The 25,552-nt window shown below is 38.0% G+C and overlaps 1 protein-coding gene across 4 annotated transcripts in view; it reads left to right on the forward strand.

Annotated features, from left to right (window-relative positions):
* The window catches only part of pkn1b (protein kinase N1b), a 67,381-nt gene extending 42,852 nt beyond the window's left edge, over window positions 1-24,529 (forward strand). For 2 of the 4 annotated variants that reach the window (XM_079814185.1, XM_079814183.1), the window contains exons 5-22: window positions 1,831-1,979; window positions 2,086-2,299; window positions 3,796-3,981; window positions 4,982-5,091; window positions 6,509-6,652; window positions 7,047-7,122; window positions 8,298-8,427; window positions 8,511-8,592; window positions 9,859-9,953; window positions 10,219-10,291; window positions 10,975-11,066; window positions 12,639-12,815; window positions 15,361-15,423; window positions 15,507-15,583; window positions 15,747-15,889; window positions 17,077-17,184; window positions 17,325-17,405; window positions 21,052-24,529. In XM_079814185.1, the coding sequence (XP_079670311.1) occupies window positions 1,831-1,979; window positions 2,086-2,299; window positions 3,796-3,981; window positions 4,982-5,091; window positions 6,509-6,652; window positions 7,047-7,122; window positions 8,298-8,427; window positions 8,511-8,592; window positions 9,859-9,953; window positions 10,219-10,291; window positions 10,975-11,066; window positions 12,639-12,815; window positions 15,361-15,423; window positions 15,507-15,583; window positions 15,747-15,889; window positions 17,077-17,184; window positions 17,325-17,405; window positions 21,052-21,255 (2,204 nt within the window). In that variant the 3' untranslated portion in view covers window positions 21,256-24,529. The remainder of the gene's footprint in view (window positions 1-1,830; window positions 1,980-2,085; window positions 2,300-3,795; window positions 3,982-4,981; window positions 5,092-6,508; window positions 6,653-7,046; window positions 7,123-8,297; window positions 8,428-8,510; window positions 8,593-9,858; window positions 9,954-10,218; window positions 10,292-10,974; window positions 11,067-12,638; window positions 12,816-15,360; window positions 15,424-15,506; window positions 15,584-15,746; window positions 15,890-17,076; window positions 17,185-17,324; window positions 17,406-21,051) is intronic. The other 2 variants (XM_079814186.1, XM_079814184.1) reach the window with 1 other exon arrangement.
* The last annotated feature ends 1,023 nt before the right edge of the window (window positions 24,530-25,552 follow it).

Raw genomic sequence — 25,552 nt, forward strand, 5'->3', positions numbered from 1 at the left:
ATGTAGCGCTTGCGGAAAGAGAGACACAAGGCTGTATCTCCGCAATGATTTATTGTATTCTAGCCAAACTTGGTACAGATCATCACAAGCACCTGAGGCTACATGCTGCGTTTTGGCACAGCGCCACCTATTGGTGCGGAGATATGAAAAATCTTTGCTTATAACTTCTGAATGGTTTGACTAAAAATCATAAAAGTGGTCTCATTAGATTCGGTCCAATGATATACCAGCCATTTTTGGCTTTGGCCATCTTGAATTTTGTTGTAAAATGCTGTATTTCATGAACGCATGAACGTATCATTACGCAGCCTGAGAAGTTTTTTTTTTTTTAACATGGCTATAACTTTGGATGTGGTTAACATGTTTTCACACAATTCATCTTCTTAGATTGCTGAATCCTTGCCGAGTCCAATGATACCAAACATGCTAGGTTTCGCCTTATGGTTAGTGCAACATTACGATTTAGCGCTTAAAATAACTTTTGCGAATATCTTTGAAACCGTTGGTCCAATTGAGAAGAAACCACCACAGGAAAATCAGAATCATAGCGGATTGACTGAATGGCCAAATGTCAACATTTTGATCTTAAGTGGCCAAAAAAATTAAATCAAAGTTGCGCATTGGTTATTTTTTTTTAATTGTCTGTATTGTCACCAAATTTTACATGCTTATGTATGGGCACACTCTGATGACACACACAATAATTGGCGGGATTGTGTCTCTTGGTGGTGCTATAATTGAACAAAACATGAAATTGGCTCTGTACAACTCAATGTATTTATGTGGGTTTTCAAACTTTTTGCTTAAAATAGTCTCCAAATGTCTTTACTCATTGTTTGCTTCTGTTGTGATTGGCCGAGATAATTGCTGCGTGCGGCTACATTTAAAAATAAAATGTAAATGTTTATTTTTTACCACAATGTTAATTCATGTTCACTCTTCTAGTGAGGTGACTGTGTCATTCAAGAGTTAAAGGGTTAGTTCACCCAAAAATGAAAATTCTGTCATTAATTACTCACCCTCATGTCGTTCGACACCCGTCAGACCTCCGTTCATCTTCGGACACAAATGAAGATATTTTAGTGTGAATCTGATGGCTCTGAAAGGCCTCCATTGGCTCAATGGCACGGTTCACTCTCAAGACCCTTAAAAGGCACTAAAGACGTCGTTACAAAGTCCATCTCACTACAGTGGTTCTACAATAACTTTATGAATCGACGAGAATAGTTTTTGTGCGCAAAAAAACCCTAAATAACGACTTATATAGTGATGACGATTTCAAAACACGGCCTCATGAAGCTTCGAAGCGTTATGAATCAGTGAGTCGAATCATGATCCAAACTGCTGAAACGACTCACTGATTCATAACGCTTCGAAGCTTCATGATGCCGTATTTTGAAATCGTCATCACTATATAAGTCGTTATTTAGGTTTTTTTTGCGCACAAAAACTATTCTCGCCGATTCATAAAGTTATTGTAGAACCACTGTAGTGAGATGGACTTTGTAACGACGTCTTTAGTACCTTTTAAGGGCACTTTAACCGTGCATTGTGCCAATGGAGGCCTTTCAGAGCCATCAGATTTACACTAAAATATCTTCATTTGTGTCTGAAGATGAACGGAGGTCTGACGGGTGTCGAACGACATGAGGGTAAGTAATTAATGACAGAATTTACATTTTTGGGTGAACTAACCCTTTAAACATTCCTGATTACAGTCAAACACACATTTCACTCAGTGATGGAGGTCTTGTAAATAGAGAGTGTGTGTTTGTCTATGTATAGCATGCCCAGAAGGATCTAACCTGTGTGTGTGTGTGTGTGTCTCAGCAGGTAAGCCGGATCTGTGTGGGATGGAGCTGCGTATTGAGGAGCTCTGGCATCATTACCGAGTGGAACACGCCATGGCTGAGGGCGCCAAAAACATGCTGAGACTTCTGGGAGCTGGGAAAGCACAAGACAAGAAAGCCATGGCTGAGGTCTGAGAAGCACACATGCACGTCATAAAACTCCTTAGGAGAAATAAAAATGGACATTTGCTTGTTTTTGCTTCTTGTTGTGGGTTTGCTAAGTGTTTGTTTGCAGGCTCAGAGTCGTCTGAGTGAAGCGTCCCAGCGGTTGGATCTCCTGCGGGTGTCGTTGGAGCAGCGTTTGGTGGATCTACCGGAGGAACATCCGAAAGCGTGTCTGATTAAAGAGGAGTTGGTGCTGGCGTCGTCCTCGGCCTTCAGCTCCCGTCACAGCGCCCCCTACGTCCACAATCAGTACAGCACCCTCTGCAAACCCTCGCCGCTCACCGGTACGTCACAAACAGCGGCTCACGGGTTTAATGTGCTCGGGGGACTTACAGAACCTGTCAAGAACACATCTGGCATGGGAAATAAGATAATTTATGTCATTTTTATAATGTAATTAAAATAATTATTAACGAAAATGCATGTACTAATAATAAATTAATAAATTGCATAATCATTTTATTATCATTTAGGACAAATAAATTGCCTGCTAAAAAATTTATGATTATAAATTGGGAAAAATACGGTTTTAAATAATAATTAATCCTAAAATAATTGTAATAATTGTAAATAATAATAACAGTTATTATAAAAATGTATTATAATGATTACAATTAGTATTATGGAAAATATAATTGCTTGCATATAATATGATAATATTATTAATATAATGTTATAATATTCTTAAATTAAGTTTTAATATATAATAAAAGTATTAACTTTACAGCTAAATATTACAATTATTATTAGGATTCATTATTATTTGGGACAAGATATATGTTAAAAATATTATTATTAAAATATCATTAATAAACTACAACCCCAAATCAGAAAAAGTTGGGACAGTATGGAAAACGCAAATAAATTAAAAAAAAGAAGTGATTTCTAAATTTACTTTGACTTGTATTTCATCGCAGACAATATGAACACAAAATATTTCATGTTTTGTCTGGTCAACTTCATGTCATTTGTAAATATGCATCCTTTCCTGTCATTCAGACCTGCAATGAAATACAAGTCAAAGTAAATTTAGAAATCACTTCTTTTTTCTTTTTTTTCCATACTGTACCAACTTTTTCTGATTTGGGGTTGTACATTAGTTCATGTACTAACAATGTAACAATTCTAAAGCATTAAGTAATCTCAGTTGATATTAATTTCTACATTTTCTACAATTTTTAATTTCTAATACATTATTTCAATCAAAAGTTGTATCTTTTAATATTATTTAAGGACCTTAGCTAACATGAATAAACGAATAATCAACACAAATGTTAACAAAGTTTCATAAATAAATATAATAAATTAATTGCGTATTGTTAGTTAATGTTGCCAATGGGACCTTATTATTTATTATTAGCGTTTTAAAATATTATTTGAATTTATGATTCATTTTAGATTTTTTTTGCATTGTGATAATGATAATGACAATGACAAATTAAATTTGACCCATAATTCTCATTACTGTCATGTGAAAAAATCTCATTCTCATCACTTATAAAAACAATGATATATTGATTAAACTGTACATCATGGTAGTATTTTAATTATTATTAAAATCAAGAAAGAAATGTTATTATGGAAATGAGAATTAGGGATAAAATCTCACAATGCAACAGGCTCCTAATGGTCCTAAAATAGGTTAAAAAAGCTGTGTAATTTTTTTATTGAGTTTTTTTATTTTGGGAAAAGTGTGACCGTGAATGTGTTTTTGAGATTTTTAGTTTTAGTGAGCCGTCTCCTGGACAAATAGGAATGTTGTTGTGTCCGTCCCGCTCAGGGACGCTGCAGGTGCGTCTGCTGGGGTGTGTGGGGCTGCTGGAGGTCGTCCCGGGTCGCAGCCGCACGTCTCCGGTCGTCCTGCCTCACTTCAGTCCAGGAGACGGACGGCCGTTCAAACTCACCCTGAGCAGCAGAAACAGCAGCTTCAGCCTGAAGATGCCCAGCAAGTGTGAGGATCTGTCCTGTGAGTCTATTCTTTTATTGAACTCTGTACTTGGGGTCAGAATGATTTTAAAGGGTTAGTTCACCCAAAAATGAAAATTCTGTCATTAATTCCTCACCCTCATGTCGTTCGACACCCGTCAGACCTCCGTTCATCTTCAGAACACAAATGAAGATATTTTTGTTGAAAGCTGATGCTGAGAAAGGCTTCAGATAGGCCTCCATTGGCATTCAGTACATTCACACTTCCAAGATCCATGAAAGGCACTTAAAACGTCGTTATAAAGTCCATCTCACCACCGTGACTCTACAATAATTTTACGATGCGACGACAATAGTTTTTGTGCGAAAAAAAAATCAAAATAACACCTTTAACCAACTTGTTATTGTCTTCCGTGTGTGCCTCCACGACGCATGCGCGAGAATATGACGTAGTGCCAGCGTTCGGGAATCCATGAAATGCGCACTTTAACCCCATTTTGAGAACTACGCCGAGACCTAAAGCGTGATCAATGTAGAATCCAACAGCTTAGACACGCGCGTCTTCCTCTGCTTGTAAACAAATCTCTTCTGGGTCATGTGTCCGAACACCGGATCTGCGTCATATTCTCGCGCATGCGTCGTGGAGGCACACACCGAAGACAAGAACAAGTTGGATAAAGGTGTTATTTCGATTTTTTTTTGCGCACAAAAACTATTGTCGTCGCATCGTAAAATTATTGTAGAGTCACTGTGGTGAGATGGACTTTGTAACGACGTTTTAAGTGCCTATCATGGATCTTGGAAGTGTGAATGTACTGAATGCCAATGGAGGCCTATCTGAAGCCTTTCTCAGCATCAGCTTTCAACTAAAATATCTTCATTTGTGTCTGAAGATGAACGGAGGTCTGACGGGTGTCGAACGACATGAGGGTGAGTAATTAATGACAGAATTGTAATTTTTGGGTGAACTAACCCTTTAATTGACTTTCGGGGGCGAAATGAATTTGCATGATGGTCTGATGTCGCGCTTGTGTTTGTAGCGGAGGTGAGCGCTGTTTTGAAGCTGGAGAACTGTGTGGTGGGTCAGACGTGCTGGAAAAGTGTTGGAGAACAGACGTGGAATCAGAGCTTCACTCTGGAGCTGGAGAGAGTGAGTTACACACACAAAAGACGTACACTAAAGGCCCCCCAATATACTTCAAGCGAAATCTAAGAACAAACTGGTGTGACGTCATTGCGAACAAAATCAGGCCAACGCGAAGTTCGTTTGGAAGCTTTTTTTCTTCCAAGGATTAAAAAATATAATTGCGACTTTTTATCTGTGTGTGTGTGAATGTTAGCTGTAAAGCTATGGCTCAACTGTTTGCTTTATCTACATTCATTCAGTAAAAATAAACTTCTAAGAAGCTATGTTACGGACTCTTCTCCTCTATCTGGACAGCGGCGCATTACAAGTATGCCGCTACACTTGCGTTTAAAAGTGTAATTCAGCAATGGATTCTGGGGTAGGCAAGGTCGCGAAGGATCCCTCTGTTGTATCTTTCATTTCACTGGAAACGAATGATGCATTTGGAGGCCGTATTTGAAGGAGCCTTCGGATTGGGACAGCCTTCGCAGCGAATGTGCCCTTCGAAGGATGCGGCCTCTGAATTGGGACGCGGCTTATATTTGTTTTTTTCCACAACAGCTTCATCGCCTTGTCTTGCACTGCAAAAAATGCTTTTCTTACTTAGTATTTTTGTCTTGTTTTCAGTCCAAATATCTAAAAAATCTTACATTAAGAAGCATTTACTAGACAAGCTAAAGTTTTTGTCTTGTTTTGGGGGAAAATGACTCAAAATTAAGGAAGTTTTTTCTTAGAAAATAAGCAAAATAATCCGCCAACGGGGTAAGCAAAATAATCTTAACTCAAACAGAAAACAAGATTATTTTGCTATCCCCATTGGCAGATTATTTTGCTTATTTTAAGCAAAAACTCCCTTAATTTTGAGTTATTTTCCCCCAAAATAAGACAAAAACTTTTGCTTGTCTAGTAGATGCTTCTTAATGTAAGATTTTTTTGATATTTGGACTGAAAACAAGACAAAAATACTAGGTAAGAAAAGCATTTTTTGCAGTGTGTCGTTAGAGTAGTGCATATTTACATATATGAATAAATATTTGAAGCGTACTGTTTTATGCGAAAATAGCATGTATTCCAGAATCTAGATAATGCGACAAACCCATAATTGCAAAGCAGAAGTGGGAAGTAGGAGATTTCCGATAGCACGTGAAGGCAGCATTAGTCGTGGACGCCTGACCTTAACAAACAGAAGAAAAATACTTCAACGTCAAAAAAGCCACGCCCACCTTTTTACGCCAACGCCACACAGACTAATATTAGCTTGAAAAAGCGTCGCTTTGACCTGCCCTTTTGGACTCCCGAAAACAAAGTCCAAATGAATTTCGGTTTGGCTTGATTTTGTTCGCAATGACGTCACACCAGTTGGTTCCTTGATTTGGTTGAAGTGTACGTATATGGGGCCTTAAGTACACACTCAAGTGTTGGCCTAATGCACTGCGTTCAGTCCAGAGAGATGGAGATCGCGGTGTACTGGAGGGACTATCGCTCGCTCTGCGCTCTGAAGTATCTGAAGCTGGAGGATTTTCTGGACAATCAGAGACACCGGATACATCTGGAGATGGAACCGCAGGGACTGCTGCTGGCCGAGGTAGGAATCACACAAAAACACCACTAACGTGTTAGTGCACGCAGTGTTGTTTTAGCATCCGTCTCACTAGTGATTTTGAACTAATTATGACCAGAAAATATTTGCTGAATGCAGTTTGCACCGAAACAATGACATTCAAAATTGACTTTCCTATAGCTCAAACAGTAGAGCATGGCGCTAGCAACGCCAAGGTCATGGGTTCGATTCCCAGGGAAAGCAAGAATTGACCAAATGTAAAATGTGTACCTTGAAAGCAATGTAAGTCGCTTTGGATAAAAGCGTCTGCCAAATGCATAAATGTAAAATGCATAAATGTAAATCTAGGTGACAAAAGCAAAACTCCTGATTTTGATATAAATTGATTGGCAGAAACTACATTTGGCTTGTGTTACAGGTGATGTTCATCAACCCTGTGATAGAGAGAGGCCCACGTCTACAGCGCCAGAGGAAGGTGTTTTCTAAACAGCAGGGTAAAACTCAAGTCAATCACATTCACTGCCTGTTAGCACACAAGGGCTGAATCTCATGCCAAATGCACCGGTGGTTAGGGCTGGGTATCGAGTTTGATACTTTTTAGGTACGACTGAAATGCCTCGATATTATCGAGTATCGTTAAAAGGTCTTGTCGTTCAATACAAAATTTCGATACCTAAGGGGTTGATCTCACCAATGTTAGTGAGCCAATATGCAGCATGATTGGCTGTGGTGGAAAGACACAAGTTTGCAATCAGAGATGTGCGTGAGGCTGTAGTGTGTAACCCCGTCTGCAGCGCATTACGGCTCTGACGCGGCCCCCGGAGCTGATTGCGGCCACTCTAGTCAATGCTTATGTTTATACCGGCCTCGCCGCAGCACGAGGATGGAACAAAACCTTGTCAGAGCAGTGATGCGCTGCAGACATGTGCAGTGTAAATAGGGGGTAAGTGTCCCAACCGACATAGATGTAAAAGCTGTGGCTACAAAAATCAAAAGTGTGGCTACATTTCACTACACAGCAAAAACCCCAGTGTTAAATTAACACTCCTCAGAGTTTATTTGACTCCACACTCAAGAATTTTAAAGTAACTGAAGAATTGTTAAAGTCAATGAGATAATTAAGTGATGATTTATCATTAGTGATGAACACCTGATGATAACAAGCAGAATCAATGAAAGAGTTACCATTTTTAAGTTACCATTATGCTAATCAGTGTTTGCTTTAGTTGGGCTCTTGACCCTTGACTTTTTAACAAAAATTTTTTTGGCATTATATAACAAATAAAAGAAAAATGTATTTTAATAATTAAATTTTTTTTTTACAAACGATTATAGAATTATAGATATAGATAGTTAATCTATTTTAGTCCATAAAAATCTCTTTCTAAATAGCATGAGAGTATATATAATATGATAAATAGTATTTAACGTGAGATGGTGGTCCAGTGGGTTAAACCATGGAACTGCTAAGCAGAAAGTTGCTGGTTTGATCCCAGCGGTCACCACCAGTGTGTCCTTGAGCAAGGCACTTTACTCCAGGGGGATTGTTGCTCCAGGGGGATTTTCCCTGTAATAAGGGCACTGTAAGTCGCTTTGGATAAAAGCGTCTGCCAAATGCATAAAAATGTAAAATGTAAATGTAACTTTTGCTCAATTTGTTGTGACTCAGGGAAAGCGTTCCTGCGTGCTAAACAGATGAACGTAGACATGGCGACGTGGGTTCGTCTGCTGAAGAACGCCATTCCAATGAGCTCATCCGCACACACCTACACACCACACGGCAACACACACAACATCAGGTAACGCACAGAAAACACACACACACCTGTTCACCCAGGATTCATCCCGACCAATATGACCAACTCCCATTGTTTCTCCCCAGCGAGATTTCCATTCAGAAGATCCAACTGGATGGCGACTCTTCTCCGTCTGTGACGAGGACAAACACACAGACATCTGACACGGTAAATGAGATTCTGTTCACACACGGTTTAAGATTATCCGGACTCACAATAAAATTTAAAGGAATAATGATGAAGTTACACGTTCATACATCACTGAATATTTGAGCGGATCTTGTAACAAACAGGACAATATGATCCTCAATATTTCAATCCCAAATACTGTGTAATTGTAGCCATAAACATATTCTTCTTAATTAATGTTGCTTAACTAATTCTGGGTGCTAGTTATACTGGATTTACAGCTTACAAATGTTTTTGTAGAAGCTTCTGCTTGATCTTAATATTTTATGACCAAATTTGTTTTCTTTTTGTATGACCAAGTAAACCGAAAATGTTAAAATATACAATGATATATTTATCGCTCAAAAACTCTAGGTTTTTTTTAAAGAAGATTACACCACAGGTTTAATTTTACTTCTTTCAATAATTGATTATTTCGCAAACCATTTTTTAATATAGAATTTTATATTTTATCTTCTATATTTTAAGTGTAGCAGACAATATTACTTAACATTCATAAACATCATTACAGCACTGATTTGATTTATTTATTCATTTATTTTAAAGCTATTTAATCGATTAATTGAATTAATCGCATCTAACATACGTTTTTTACATAATGTGTATATATATATATATATTAGGGCTGTCAAAAGATTAATCGCATCCAAAATAAAAGTTTGTGTTTACATAATATATGTGTGTGTACTCTGTTAATTATTATTTATATATAAATACACACACAAGCATGTATATATTTAAGAAAAAAATATTATTTTTATATATAAAACATTTATATTTATATATATTATAGATTATATAAATGTATATACAGTATATACATGCAAATATTTCTTAAATATATACATGAATGTGTGTGTATTTATATATAAATAATTAACAGAGTACACACACATATATTATGTAAACACAAACTTTTAAGTTAGATGTGATTAATGGGGATTAAGCGATTCAATAACACTCATTTTTTTGTTTTGAGTGACTATTTATAATAAATAAAAACTTTCTCTCTAATCTAATTGCAATGTGCTTTATTGGCACTGTATATTTGTATTGACAACGCATTTTCTGTCTACAATAGAAAAAAAGTACAAGTTAAACAAGTAATATTAGCAAAAAGTAAAACAATACATGCAAAATAAAGCAAGAAAGGAAATTAAATTAAACAATGTAAACCAAGATAATAGCAATGAATGAATTTAATGATAAAGGAATAATAATCTCGTAATAATAATAATTTGTCAGGTGGAGATTGGGCTAGCAGCGGAGCCGGTCTCTCCTCCTGATCCTGCTCCTCCTGAGAGGGCTGCCAGGATCAGTTCCCATAATTCCCAGCGCAGGTACATGTCCTACCAGCACACAATATGTCTTCCAGTCCGGGCCAAGAGACAGTATGAAACCCACACACACACACACACACACACACACACACACACACATGTACATGACCTGTGATGTATTTTCTGACCTCACACCAGCTCTTACCTTCAGTTTAATTACATCCGGCCTGTGTGTGTGTGTGTGTGTGTGTGTGTGTGTGTGTGTGTGTGTGTGTGTGTGTGTGTGTGTGTGTGTGTGTGTGTGTGTGTGTGTGTGTGTGTACAGGTCGTCCAAAAGCTCTCTGTGTCTTCAGGATTTCCGAATGATCGCAGTGCTCGGCCGGGGACATTTTGGCAAGGTAAGTCTCAAAAGCATGAACTGCAACAACCAGTCGGACGGCATCAGCACTCACAGAAAGGGCCTGCATATCCGCCACCACTAGCACTTCATCATACTGTGTTTGGATTAAATACTTTGGCTAAATTTAAAGTTTCCAAAGCAAAATTTCAGTTTTTATATCTAATATTTGTATTTTATTTTATTTCATATCAACTCAACTCAACACTTACATTTTAAAGCAGTTTTGCTTCAGAACTCAGATTTTACATTGCATTAACATTTACAATTTTGTTAATATTTTGAATGTTTTTATTATATTTTGAATATTTATTTTATTTTGAATATTTTTTTTTTAAAATGTTTTTATATTTTTCTTTCTAACTTTAGTTTTAGTCATTTTAATTTGTTTTTTTGTACATTTCTGTTTTGCTTTTTTGTTTTTATTTAATTTTAATTTTAATTTATGTACATTATCTTAATTTTCTTTTTATTATTTCAGTTAGTGGTCAATGAAACATTTCTAATTTTCATTTAGTTTAAGTTTTTAATCTAATATTTATATTTTATTTTTTTGTAATAGTTTTAGTTGACAATAACAACACCGCTTGCGAGTCCTACTAAAAAACTGTGGTTTTAAGATTTAAGATCTTAAGAATGAAGATGGATGTGTACATTGAGTATGATTTGTGTGTGTGTTTCCAGGTACTTCTGTCTGAATACAGACACTCAGGAAAGATGTATGCCATCAAAGCTCTGAAGAAAGGGGACATTGTGGCGCGGGACGAGGTAGAGAGGTGAGTTAAAGCTTAGGATGTACACCATGTCCTAAGCAGGCATTTTTCCTTATCACCTGCAAATGCATGAAAACACATTTAGTCAGTCGGTTGGCTTGTATTTTTTTTAAATCATTTTTGCATAGCTGCATATCAAACATTACATTAGTGATGCACCGAAAATTAATTTTGTTTTGTTTGATCAGTGAGATAAACAGTGGAGTTAAAGCAGCGCTTCTCCGATGGTGCATTTTGACTGTGTCTCTTTCTAGCATTTTGATGAACCGAGATCTTTTGGTCTGTGCTGTTTTCAGATCATGCTTGAACAAAACTTCACTAAACATTATTAGTAGCGCGCATGCCATCCAATAATCGCAATACGCTTTATGCTTTGATGTTTTTGATATGAAGCAACGGCTCAGCTTTGGAATACTGTCAATATTATCACAAACAAAAAAAATGTGGTTTTGTTGCGCTTTAATTCGGCTGTAGTCCCTTCGTGAACGGATCCTCTCTTCCTCTTTACTACTAATTATAGCACACAATAAACATAAATGAATATCAGAAAGAACGTTGAAAGAAACAGTAACCTGTTGTCTTCATTATTTAATGTATATTTGAATAAATCTGTCATGAAAACAAGCTTTTATTAGTTTATATTTCAACAACGAATTAGAATAGAAATATCTGTAACACTGTACAATACAGTCCCATTAGTTAATGTATTAATTAATATTTAACTAAAAAAGAGCAATGCATTTGTTATAACATTTATTAATCTTTTTACGTTTTTAAATTATAAATGCCTTAGTATTTATATAAGTATTTTTAATGTTAGTTCATGTCAATCAATGTAATCTATAAAAAGTGATACTACTGTATCTTTAAAAAGTTCAAATAAAAACTATATAATGTGCAATTTAAGTGCTTGTATGCAACTCCATTTTTATTTGAGTGTTGATTATTAAATTAATAATGAATTACTGAATAAAATTTCGGTTTCGGTTTAAAATGATTTCAGTGCATCACTAGATTGCATGTTTTCTAACAGTCTTCGCAGCACCAAAGTCCCTTTCAAGGAGCTTCTGTTCACTCGGCGGCCATATTTGCAACGCAAATCCATTTCGGATATTTCCAATATATCCAAATCCTATCTATTTGAATGGGAGAATCCTGGAATCTCAAAAACTGCTTGACAAACTCAAAATTAAACAACATATTTCAAAACAGAAACAAAATCTGACACGAACTGTCCCATAAATGTTGTTTCTTATGCTCAAATATTTTTTTTTAGGCTAGACAAGCCAATGTGCAGTCCTAAGCGCGAATCTCGAGTTTCTATGGGAACCGGAGTGTCTAATGGCAGCTGCAGTGACTTTACCAATCAGTGATTGGCTCTTTTATTTAGAAGGCAGGACTATTCCGCCATATTGCCCGTTGCAGTTTATCCCATTCATAAGTAATAGGAGTGAATTATCTTTCTATATCTATATAGTCTTTGACAGCACGAGGAATCTTTGCTTTTATAAAGACAAAAATAATAGCTTAAGACACATCTTCAGTCTAAACTCTGTCTCTCTCTCTTTCTCCCAGTTTGATGTGTGAGAAGCGAATCTTCGAGACGGTGAACAGCGCGCAGCATCCGTTCCTGGTGAACCTGTTTGCATGTTTTCAGACAACAGAACATGTGTGTTTTGTCATGGAGTACACGGCCGGCGGTGACCTGATGATGCACATACACGCCGACGTCTTCTCTGAAACACGCTCCGTGTAAGTGTGTTTAATTAATCTATTTAATGTGTAGTGTTGTTCCTGAAATAATGTGTTTACACTCTGACAAATAAAGGTTAGAAAAGGGGTTTTCGCAGTAATGCAATAGAAGAACCATTTTTGGTTCCCCCAAAAAACTTTAAAGGATTAGTTCACTTCCAAAATAGAAAAGTCACCATGATGGTGATCATTGTTTGCTTTAGTTGAGCTCTTGACCCTTGACTTTTTAAAGGATTAGTTCACTTCAAAAAGAAAATTTCCTGATGATTTCCTCACCCCCATCTCATCCAAGATGTTCATGTCTTTCTTCAGTTGAAAGGAAATTAAACATTACAGGATTTTTCTCCACATAATGGACTTCAATGGGGACCCACGGTTGATGGTCCAAATCAATGCAGTTTAAAAGGAAGGGCTTCAGAGGCTCTGCAAGATCCCAGACGAGGAATAGAGTCTTACCTAGACAAACCATTGGCCATTTTCAAGAGAAAATAAACATTTGTATACTTTTTAACCTCAAATGCGTGACTTTGCATATGATATGACATATGATGTCATCACGTCAGAAAGGTCACGCACGTGACATACGTGGAAGTACTGACCCAGTGTTAAAACGAATGTGCAAAGACTAAATCAAACGCCCTTTACAAAGATAAAGATAAAGGTAAAACAACGATGTCAGGCGATTTCAAAGTTGGAGGAGAACATGGAGTTTTTCGGCACTGGGTCGGTACTTTAAAAAGTATATAAGTGTTAATTTTAATTAGAAAATGGCCGATGGTTTGTCTAGATAAGACCCTATTCCTCGTCTGGGATCGTGCAGAGCCTCTGAAGCCCTTCCTTTGAAACTGCATTGATTTGGACCTTCAAACCTTCAATCCTGGAATGTTTTCCTCAAAAAAACGTAATTTTTTTTCAACTGAAGAAAGAAAGACATGAACATCTTGGATGAGATGGGGGTGAGTAAATTATCAGGACATTTTTGTTTGGAAGTGAACTAATCCTTTTAAGTGAACAGTTCTTGAAAGAACTCCAGAATTTTAAAGAACCTTTAGTGGGATGGAAAGATTCTCAGTCCCTCCAGAAAAACGCGATTATGCGATCGCGTGATTTAACGCATAATCAGCCAAAGTCCGCATATTCATGCGGGGGCCGCACTTTTTCAAATACGCCGCACTTTCGCCGCATAAATTGCCTATTTCCGCATGCAAAATATGCGGGGCTATCATGATTTCATAATCCCCGCATTTTCGTTGCAAAAAAAGTCATATATATTAGCAGAAAGTTGAAAAATGTTTGTTTACTTCACACAAGAGCCGCCATTTCCGCCTATTGCCATGGGAACGTTTTGAAGTGACGTGATTACCCGACGCGAACGTCATCGAAAAGCTGCAAACCCCGTGGAGAAACCATAGATACCGGTGAAACCATGATGAAGCACAAACTCCCATTGGCCAACAAAAATAACAGCAAAAGAGCAAAGCAGTTTCCCTGTGTGCTGACTGATTTCAAAACACAGCATCATGAAGCTTTGAAGCGTTATGAATCAATGAGTCGATTCAGCGGTTTGAAGCATTATGAATCAATGAGTTTATTCAGTGGTTTGAAGCGTTATGAATCAATGAGTCGATTCAGCGGGTTGGATCGCCAAAGTCACGTATTTCAGCAGTTTGACACGCGATCCGAATCATGAATCGACTCGATGATTCATAGCATCATGATGCTGTGTTTTGAAATCAGTCATCACTATATAAGTCGTTATTTAGTTTTTTTTGCACACAATAACTATTATCGTCGCTTCATAAAGTTATTGTAGAACCACTGTAGTGAGATGGACTTTGTAACGACGTCTTTAGTTGGCTACCTTTTATGGGTCTTGAGAGTGTACATTGTGCCAATGGAGGCCTTTCTGAGCCATCGGAATTCAACTAAAATATCTTAATTTGTGTCCAACAACATAAAGGGAAGTCATTAATGACAGAATTTTCATTTTTAGGTGAACTAACCCTTTAAGAGATTGCACTTTGTGCATTGGAAGCACTCAAATGTCTGTTTTGTATAGCGACATCTGTAAAACAGGAAGTTATTTATTAATTTTTTTCAGAAGTTGTAGCATATTCCTTTTGCTAAGCTACAGAACTTGATTGACTAAATGTTTTGTAAATTTGAGCCATTATTAAGGTCTTCAATAAAACAAGATGAGAACTTAAATATTCCAGCACTTTCTGTGATGTAGTGCTTTTTTTCTCTTTCTCATCAAACCGCAGTTTTTGCAAGTTCCCGCAATTTTATCGCATAAAATTGCATAAATATCCCGCATTTTTCATAGCATTTTTTAAGAAAACGTGCCGCATAATCAAGGATTTTTGCCCGCAACAATCACAAAAAAAAGCCGCATTTTTCTGGAAGGACTGGATTCTATGAATGTTAAAGGCTCTCCATGGAACCATTGATGCCAATAAAGAACCTTAATTTTTAAGAGTGTACAGTGTTTTTCATAAGAATTTTCTGTAGTCTTCATATGTGTGTGTGTGTGTGTGTTATGCAGGTTTTATTCTGCCTGTGTTGTTTCGGGGCTTCAGTTTCTTCATGATAATAAGATTGTGTATCGGTGAGTACACACAAATACAGCATTAAATTATATACTGCCACAGTTTTCAAACACTCTAATTCTTGCGTCTATGTGTGTGTTAGAGATCTGAAGCTGGATAATCTGCTGCTGGATACTGAAGGTTTCGTGAAAATTGCAGACTTCGGTCTCTGTAAAGAGGGTGAGTCACAGACTGTACCTATTGGACTGATATTGATGGAGTTAATGGAGGAAGAACATTATGTTTGTTCACTGCTGGATCAGAGCGATCTGCAAATAACTGGTTGTCAGCAGAACAGATTTCAAACACACTGCCTTGTTTTTGTCCTCTCTCTGTCCTGTAGGAATGGGTCATGGGGACAGAACCAGCACATTTTGTGGGACTCCAGAGTTTCTTGCTCCTGAAGTTTTGACGGACACGTCCTACACAAGAGCCGTGGATTGGTGGGGTCTCGGCGTACTCATTTACGAGATGCTGGTCGGAGAGGTGTGTTTGCACACTTTTTTCCCCCCAGTAAAATCAATTTTAAATCTAACAAAATCTCTGGTGAAGTTCACCTCAAAATGTGAATTTCCTCAGTATTTTGTCATTCACTTGAGATGATGGCATAAAATATGAAATCTTGTTTTCTGAGAAGCTGATAAATGTGTCAATTATACTTTGAATTGTATATTTTCTGACCTCATTGGAATTCTTTTCTTTTAATTTTAAGCATTAACTCACTTAATTTTGAGCAATGTCTCAGAAAACATGAAAATATATATGTAATTTTGCATCTCAAGTAACTGTATCTTGATTTAAGAAAGTTTAGATATTTGTACTGGAAAACAAGACCAAAATACTGAGAAAGAACATAATATTTTGAAGTGTTTGCTAAAATGAGAAACCAATTTGCCAGAAAAATAAGCTTCATTCAAACTATATTCTCTGAAAAAAAACCTTAATATCTTACACAGTTTTGCTTCGTAAGTAAAGACTTCCCAGCAGGCACACAACGTCATAAGACGTTGATATTTGGTTACATTTTGTTTGCTATGTCAGATGACCAAAACTCAACGTCAGCTCAACGTCTCAAGCCAACGTCATATTGACGTCAAATACTGACATTTAGTCATGAGGTATGATGACCAAAACCCAACGTCCACACAACGTCATAATGGTAATGTCCACACAACGTCAAATTCTAACATCATTAGACGTTGATATTTTGTTAGTTTTAGGTTGTGGTATTAACTAACCAAAATCCAATGTTGAGCCAAAGTCTCAAACCAACGTCATATTGACATCAAATACTGACATTTAGTCATGAGGTATTATGACAAAAACCCAACGTCTCCTTAACGTCATAATGGTAACGTCCACAAAACTTCAAATTCTAACATCATTATTTTGTTGGTTTTAGGTTGTGCTATTAACTAACCAAAATCCAACGTTGAGCCAATGTCTCAAGCCAACGTCAGATTGACGTCAACATCCAACGTTGGACGGACGTTGCATTTTGGTTGAAAATGAAAATGTGACGTTGGGTTCTGACGTCAACCCGATTTTCATTTTCAACCCAAATGCAACGTCTGTCCGACGTTGGGGTCCAACGTCAATCTGACGTCATATTTATGTCCGATGTCTGCTGGGTTAAGTATCCGAAAAAACCCTGATACATAATCTGTGTTCAGTCCCCGTTCCCAGGTGACGATGAGGAGGAGGTGTTCGACAGCATTGTAAATGATGAAGTACGTTACCCAAGATTCCTCTCCTCCGAGGCCATTGGCATCATGAGACGTGTAAGTCCCTGCCTGTTTACTCAAATTCAATATTTAGGCTTTAATTTAAGATTTATATATTTTAATTGCATATAAAAATTTGGCTTACACGGTTTTAACATAAACTATACTGTATATTTTTTCTTATTTTCCATTGGTAGCTGCTGAGGCGCAATCCTGAGAGACGGCTGGGCTCCGGTGAAAGAGACGCAGAGGACATAAAGAAACAACCGTTCTTTAGAGTATGAAGAATTCTTCGACTTTTTGGCTCGACTTGCCACAAAAATGTGGAGCCCCTTAAGGGAAAAATGAGATTTGCGTTCTCTCTCAAAACTATTGCGTTCCCCAAAGAAACTTTGCATTCAATCGCAAAACACATGTGTTCTCTCTCAAACTATTGCGTTCCTCAAAGAAACATTTTGTTTGCTTGCAAAACATTTGTGTTTCTCAAACTATTGCGTTCCCCAAAGGAACTTTGCATTCAATCGCAAAACATTTGTGTTCTCTCTCAAAACTATTGCGTTCCTCAAAGAAACTTTGCATTCAATCGCAAAACATTTGTGTTCTCTCTCAAAACTATTGCATTCTCCTAAGAATCTTTTTGTTTGCTTGCAAAACATTTGTGTTCTCTCTCTCAAAACTATTGCGTTCCCCAAAGAAACTTTGCATTAAATCGCAAAACATTTGTGTTCTCTCTCTCAAAACCATTGCGTTCCTCAAAGAAACTTTCCATGCAATCGCAAAACATTTGTGTTCTCTCTCAAAACTATTGCGTTCCCCAAAGGAACTTTGCATTCAATCGCAAAACATTTGTGTTCTCTCTCAAAACTATTGCGTTCCTCAAAGGAACTTTCCATGCAATCGCAAAACATTTGTGTTCTCTCTCAAAACTATTGCGTTCCCCAAAGGAACTTTGCATTCAATCGCAAAACATTTGTGTTCGCCCTCAAAACTATTACGTTCCCCAAAGGAACTTTGCATTAAATAGCAAAACATTTGTGTTCGCCCTCAAAACTATTGCGTTCCTCAAAGAAACTTTGCATTCTATCGCAGAAAACATTTATGTTCTCTCTCACAAAACTATTGCGTTCCTCAAAGAAACTTTGCATTCAATCGCAAAACATTTGTGTTCTCTCTCAAAACTATTGCGTTCCCCAAAGGAACTTTGCATTAAATAGCAAAACATTTGTGTTCGCCCTCAAAACTATTGTGTTCCCCAAAGAAACTTTTCATTCAATCGCAAAACATTTGTGTTCGCCCTCAAAACTATTGCGTTCCTTAAAGAAACTTTGCATTCAATTGCAAAACATTTGTGTTCTCTCTCAAAACTATTGCATTCCCCAAAGAAACTTTTCATTCAATCGCAAAACATTTGTGTTCGCCCTCAAAACTATTGCATTCCCCAAAGAAACTTTGCATTAAATCGCAAAACATTTGTGTTCGCCCTCAAAACTATTGCGTTCCTTAAAGAAACTTTGCATTCAATTGCAAAACATTTGTGTTCTCTCTCAAAACTATTGCATTCCCCAAAGAAACTTTTCGTTTGCTTGCAAAACATTTGTGTTTGCCCTCAAAACTATTGTGTTCCCCAAAGAAACTTTGCATTCAATCGCAAAACATTTGTGTTCTCTCTCAAAACTATTGCGTTCCCCAAAGGAACTTTCCATTCAATCGCAAAACATTTGTGTTCTCTCTCTCAAAACTATTGTGTTCCCTAAAGGAACTTTCCATTCAATCGCAAAACATTTGTGTTCTCTCTCAAAACTATTGCGTTCCTCAAAGGAACTTTGCATTCAATCGCAAAACATTTGTGTTCTCTCTCTCAAAACTATTGCGTTCCCTAAAGAAACTTTGCATTCAATCGCAAAACATTTTTGTTCTCTCTCAAAACTATTGCGTTCCCCAAAGGAACTTTCCATTCAATCGCAAAACATTTGTGTTCTCTCTCTCAAAACTATTGTGTTCCCCAAAGGAACTTTTCATTCAATCGCAAAACATTTGTTTTCTCTCTCAAAACTATTGCGTTCCTCAAAGGAACTTTGCATTCAATCGCAAAACATTTGTGTTCTCTCTCTCAAAACTATTGTGTTCCCCAAAGGAACTTTTCATTCAATCGCAAAACATTTGTGTTCTCTCTCAAAACTATTGCGTTCCCCAAAGAAACGTTTAGTTTGCTTGGAAAACATTTGTGTTCGCTCTCAAAACTATTGCGTTCCTCAAAGGAACTTTGCATTTAATCGCAAAACATTTGTGTTCTCTCTCTCAAAACTATTGCATTCCCTAAAGAAACTTTGCATTCAATCGCAAAACATTTTTGTTCTCTCTCAAAACTATTGCTTTCCCCAGAGAAACTTTTCGTTTGCTTGCAAAACATTTGTGTTCTCTCTCAAAACTCTTGCGTTCCCCAAAGAAACTTTTCATTCAATCGCAAAACATTTGTGTTCGCCCTCAAAACTATTGCGTTCCCCAAAGAAACTTTGCATACAATCGCAAAACATTTGTTCTCTCTCAAAACTATTGCGTTCCCCAAAGAAACTTTCCATGCAATCGCAAAACATTTGTGTTCTCTCTCAAAACTATTGCGTTCCTTAAAGAAACTTTGCATTCAATTGCAAAACATTTGTGTTCTCTCTCAAAACTATTGCATTCCCCAAAGAAACTTTTCGTTTGCTTGCAAAACATTTGTGTTCGCCCTTAAAACTATTGTGTTCCCCAAAGAAACTTTGCATTCAATCGCAAAACATTTGTGTTCTCTCTCTCAAAACTATTGTGTTCCCCAAAGGAACTTTCCATTCAATCGCAAAACATTTGTGTTCTCTCTCAAAACTATTGCGTTCCCCAAAGGAACTTTCCATTCAATCGCAAAACATTTGTGTTCTCTCTCTCAAAACTATTGTGTTCCCCAAAGGAACTTTCCATTCAATCGCAAAACATTTGTGTTCTCTCTCAAAACTATTGCGTTCCCCAAAGAAACTTTGCATACAATCGCAAAACATTTGTGTTCTCTCTCAAAACTATTGCGTTCCCCAAAGAAACTTTGCATACAATCGCAAAACATTTGTTCTCTCTCAAAACTATTGCGTTCCCCAAAGAAACTTTCCATGCAATCGCAAAACATTTGTGTTCTCTCTCAAAACTATTGCGTTCCTTAAAGAAACTTTGCATTCAATTGCAAAACATTTGTGTTCTCTCTCAAAACTATTGCATTCCCCAAAGAAACTTTTCGTTTGCTTGCAAAACATTTGTGTTCGCCCTTAAAACTATTGTGTTCCCCAAAGGAACTTTCCATTCAATCGCAAAACATTTGTGTTCTCTCTCAAAACTATTGCGTTCCCCAAAGAAACTTTCCATGCAATCGCAAAACATTTGTGTTCTCTCTCAAAACTATTGCGTTCCCCAAAGAAACTTTGCATACAATCGCAAAACATTTGTTCTCTCTCAAAACTATTGCGTTCCCCAAAGAAACTTTCCATGCAATCGCAAAACATTTGTGTTCTCTCTCAAAACTATTGCGTTCCCCAAAGAAAAATTGTGTTCGCTCGCAAAACTACTGCATTTTCCCAAAAAACTTTGTCTGCTCATATAACATTTGTGTTCTCTCTCTCAAAACTATTGCGTTCCCCAAAGAACCTTTTTGTTTGCTTGCAAAATATTTGTGTTTCTCTCAAAACTATTGCGTTCCCCAAATAAACTTCGCGTTCACTCTCAAAACCTGTTCTTCTATCTTGCGCACAGTTATTGTATTTCCCAGAGAATTTTGCATTCACTCTCAAAACACAAACATATAATTTTTCCTCCCATCTCATGTCCCTTTAGTGGCTCCGTACAATAATGCCAAAATTGCGATCAAAGTGACAATGTGACTCCATCTTCTCTCTTTCTTTGTAGAATATGGACTGGGATGCACTTTTGCAGCGTCAAGTTCCTCCTCCGTTCGTTCCCGCCTTGACAGGAAAAGAAGACGTCAGTAACTTTGACGCCGAGTTCACGAATGAGGCTCCAACGTTGACACCTCCTCGTGAGCGCCGGACCCTCTCGCGCAAAGACCAGGACTACTTCAGGGACTTCGACTATGTCTCAGACTTCTGCTAGGGCACAAGTGTGCATACTGAGGCTGCTAGGTGTGGGAGATGTGGACCACTGCAACGTCCTAGCATGGTTCTCGCACCCTAGTTCCCATCTAAGGTGCTTATCATGAGGATTCACGCACCTCCCAGCGAAACAGGGATGCTGACAGGCTATACGCCCAGGATGACTTTAGAAGGAACATCAAATGTGAAGAGATTCAAGAATCCAGATAATGTGAAGCTCTGTGATGTATCTGAAAGCCGGAGGCCAGGATGTTTTCTCCTCCTATTTGGCAGGGTTTTCAGATGGTCAGTCTTGTTCAACTTGTTCATGACATTACCCAAAATCCTTAGCACCAGACGCTCAAGTAGTCGACTGGAATCTCATGACAGGAGTGCTGCAGGGATGATGTTCTTTTGTAGGCCAAAACCCAGAAATTAGCATTTTAGCACTTTCAGTTCCATCGCCCTGGGTTTTTTGAGTGGGTTTTTGCTTAAATTCCTGAAATAAGGTCTGTGGTGAACACAAGCTCAATATTTTCAAAGATATTTTTTATGTTGCGACATATAATACATCAATAATATCCCCTTGTGATTGTTTTTTTAAAGTCTTTAAATAAAGCATTTGCTATCAAGTGTCTAAATGGGACTGCCGAGGTTGTCGGGACATTAAACATTATGTCAAACCAGGAAACTCATCTACTCGCTAGTCCGTTTTGTGTTTATAATCACGCTCTTGCAACATATACTAACTCAAACTTTCAGGGAAAATGTTTTTAATTGAAGACCGAAAGATTTGTCGGAATCTTAAGTTGCCAGCCATTTTAAGCATTTTCAGAAAACTTTCATGGCCCCAGAATATATTGTTGTATGAACTTACAATATATCAAAAAGAACAGAGCCTCTACTTTAAAACAATTCTTCCTTTATGCATTTTTTTTTACTTTTATCAAAACTTGAATGTGGGTAAGTGTCATAAAAAAGCAACATATTAAAAAAAAGTGTCATAAAAAAGCAAAAAAATTGTGTTTTTGTCAAAGACTACGTACGGATTGGATTCAGAGCGATGATCAAAACATACACTATATTGCCAAAAGTATTGGGCTGCCCCTCCAACTCATTGAATTCAGGTGATCAATCACTTCATGGCCACAGGTGTATAAATCAAGCTCTAGGCCTGCAGACGCTTCTACACACAATTGTGAGAGAATAGGCCGCTCTCAGGAGCTCAGTGAACTCAAGCGTGGGGCCGTGATCGGTGGACACCTGTGCAATAAGTCCATTTGTGAAATTTCCTCACTACTACATATTTCACCCTCAACTGTTAGTGGTGTTATAACAAAGTGGAAGTGATTGGGAACAACAGCAACTCAGCCATGAAGTGGTAGGCCACGTAAAATCACAGAGCGGGGTCAGCGCATGCTGAGGGTCACAGTGCGCAGAAGTCTGTTTTTCAGGAGTTGGGCTTTGCCTCTTAGTTCCAGTGATAGGAACTCTTAATGCTTCACCAAGACATTTTGGACAATTTCATAATCCCAATTTTGTGGGAACAGTTTGTTTACGGCCTCTTCCTGTTCCAACATGACTGCGCACCAGTGCACAAAGCGTTGCTCCATAAAGACATGGATGAGCGAGTTTGGTGTGGAGGAACTTGACTGGCCTGCACAGAGTCCTGACCTCATCCCGATAGAACACCTTTGGGATGAATTAGAGCGGAGACTGAGAGCCAGGCCTTCTCGTCAAACATCAGTGCCTGACCTCACAAATATGCTTCTAGAAGAATGGTCAAAATTTTCCATAAACACCTTCCCAGAAAGCCTTCCCAGCAGAGTTGAAGCTGTTAGAGCTGCAAAGGGTGGGCCAACTCCATATTAAACCCTACGGATTAAGAACGGGATGGTATTAAAGTTCAAATAAAGGCAGGCGTCCCAAAACTTTTGGCAATATAATGTCGATGGAGTAGATTGAGTCCATCAACACCCCCAAAGATTCACGGCCGTTTCCTCTTCATGGGTTCAACATTTAATTCTAACATTAGGCAGTTTTGATTTATATGCCGTTTAATGTAATCGCGTTATTTTACTTGTGCGTAAGCTTGTTTGTGCTTGTTTGTTCTTGTTTTTGGACCTGGAGATTCTGTACTCTTTGCGTAATAGCGACCCCTAGCATATAACAGTGGAAACATGGATTGCCGGAAAAAAACTCTTCTATGGTCTGTCATAAAAGATGGCAAATCTCATCAATGGCAAGGAGAGTCAATGGTGGTGTCGTCATGTGACTGTTTTAAGTCTAGCGATTGAATTTAGGCTTAAAAGCTGTGTTAATTTTTGAAGATTATCATAATGAACAAAACGTGTAAGAATCATACACTTTTTGTTGGTCGCAGGGCTTATTTTCTGCAATAATCCAAAAGCCAAAGGAAAAATCCTATAGAGTTTATGTCGAGGGAAACCGGGGGATGCAAAATACAAAAATATGTCATCCCTGCAGGGCTCTATGGGAGCTTGTTGACTAGCAGAGTAAAGTTTTTATGGTACTGACCACAGTAAAATGTCTCTCTGAATTCTCCCTTCATCTCTCTGCCTCTGTCTTCTTTTTTATACCATCATATCTGTATATCACACTTGATCCCGAGACTGTTTACTTCTGTAATACACTAATTTAACCACACAAGGGCGCCAGAGAGTTTGAAAGAGTTGTGGAAACACTGTTGTGTCAGGTGGGATTCTTGGGTTTGTATGTGTTCACTCTGTTATTAGCATGTCCATTAATGAGGTTCTGCGGCTTCTATATTTGTATTTTTAGAGATCATTTAGTTGTTGTCTTTTCTCACTGAAACGTGACTAATCATGGAAATGCTATGCCTGAAAGTTACTATATTAAACAACTCAACTCTTTTGGGTTTTTGGGATTAATATTCCACTACACATGCACATATTCACGTAAAAGAGATGAGGTTTAATTTTAATGTGAATAAATTTAACGTCTTGAGATTTAAAAGGTTGCACAATTTAATTGTCTGATATTTTCTTTTATATAATTAAAGAGAAAAGAGAGAGGAAAAATGAAAAAATTAGTGACCCCGAGAAACATTATTTAATTTTGGGAAAGTGACCTAAATTAAACAGAAGCTGAATGGAAAGATCAGTCTAACACATGAAAGGTAAGATCTGAAATGTTGTATTACTAGCACTTCTTGTGTTTATTGTCTCTAAACGATGAATCGTTTGTATTCCTCATTTGTAAGTTACTTTGGATAAATAAATGTAAATGTAAAATAAATGTGAACACCCCAACGCACACACTCACATTTGTATGAACTGTCAAATAATCCAGCTCCATTTATTTATCATCAAAATGGCAATTGTGAACATGGCAGTACCATAGACAAATAAGAGTAAACCAGACAGAACTTCACTGCTTAAAACATGATGGAGGGATGGTTTGAGATAATGTCACATTATTGCCCAAAGGAGAGAGGGATAAAGTATCCATGGAGACCAAAAGACCAAGCTGTAAAAAAGAAGGTCATGATGTCCTGTGAACAAACTAAATTTCTATATCTTATTCTAGATAGATAGATGGGCTAGGGCTATGCTCAGACTGCAGGCGAATCAGATTTAGCATCCTTGTTAACGCGTCCGCCTCCGGTCAGGGTCCCGCTCGCAGCGGGTCAAGTAGGACCAGTTATATTTGGTGCCATGAGCGGTATGTATAAACCTCACTCCCCTGGCCTCAAGAGGCACTCTAGCGTCTGCGGTCTTTAGTGTCCTCCCACACCGGAGACCCTGGTTAGAATCGCGCTCAGAGCGGGTCAAGTAGGACCGGTTAACTTTTGGTGTTGTGACCCGGATGGGAGTGAGGTTTAGGGGGGTGAGTGTGACGTAGGCCAGTAAAAACTGTGTGTGTAAACCTCACTCCCCTGGCCTCAAGAGGCGCGCTATCGACTGAAGCCAGTGGCTGTGGTCTTTAGCGTCCTTGTTAGCGCACCTCAAATCCCGCTCGGAGTGGGTCAAGACTGGTTACATTTCGCGTTGTGACCCTGAAAATGAGCGAGGTTGAAGGGGGTGAGTGTGACTTAGGCCAGTAAGAGCTGTGTGTGTATATCTCACTCCCTTGGCCTTAAGAGGCCCGTTAGCATTTGCGGTCTTTAGCGTCCTTGTTAGCTCGCCTACCTCTCATACCGGAGACCCCGGTTTGAATCCTGTTCAGGAGCAGGTCGAGTAGGACGGGTTACATTTGGTGCCGTGACCCGGATGGGAGTGAGGCACTCTAGCATCTGCGGTCTTTAGTGTCCTCCCACACCGCAGACCCTGGTTATA

Source organism: Gobio gobio (genome assembly GCF_949357685.1).
Source record: "Gobio gobio genome assembly, chromosome: 1".
Lineage (NCBI taxonomy): Eukaryota > Metazoa > Chordata > Actinopteri > Cypriniformes > Gobionidae > Gobio > Gobio gobio.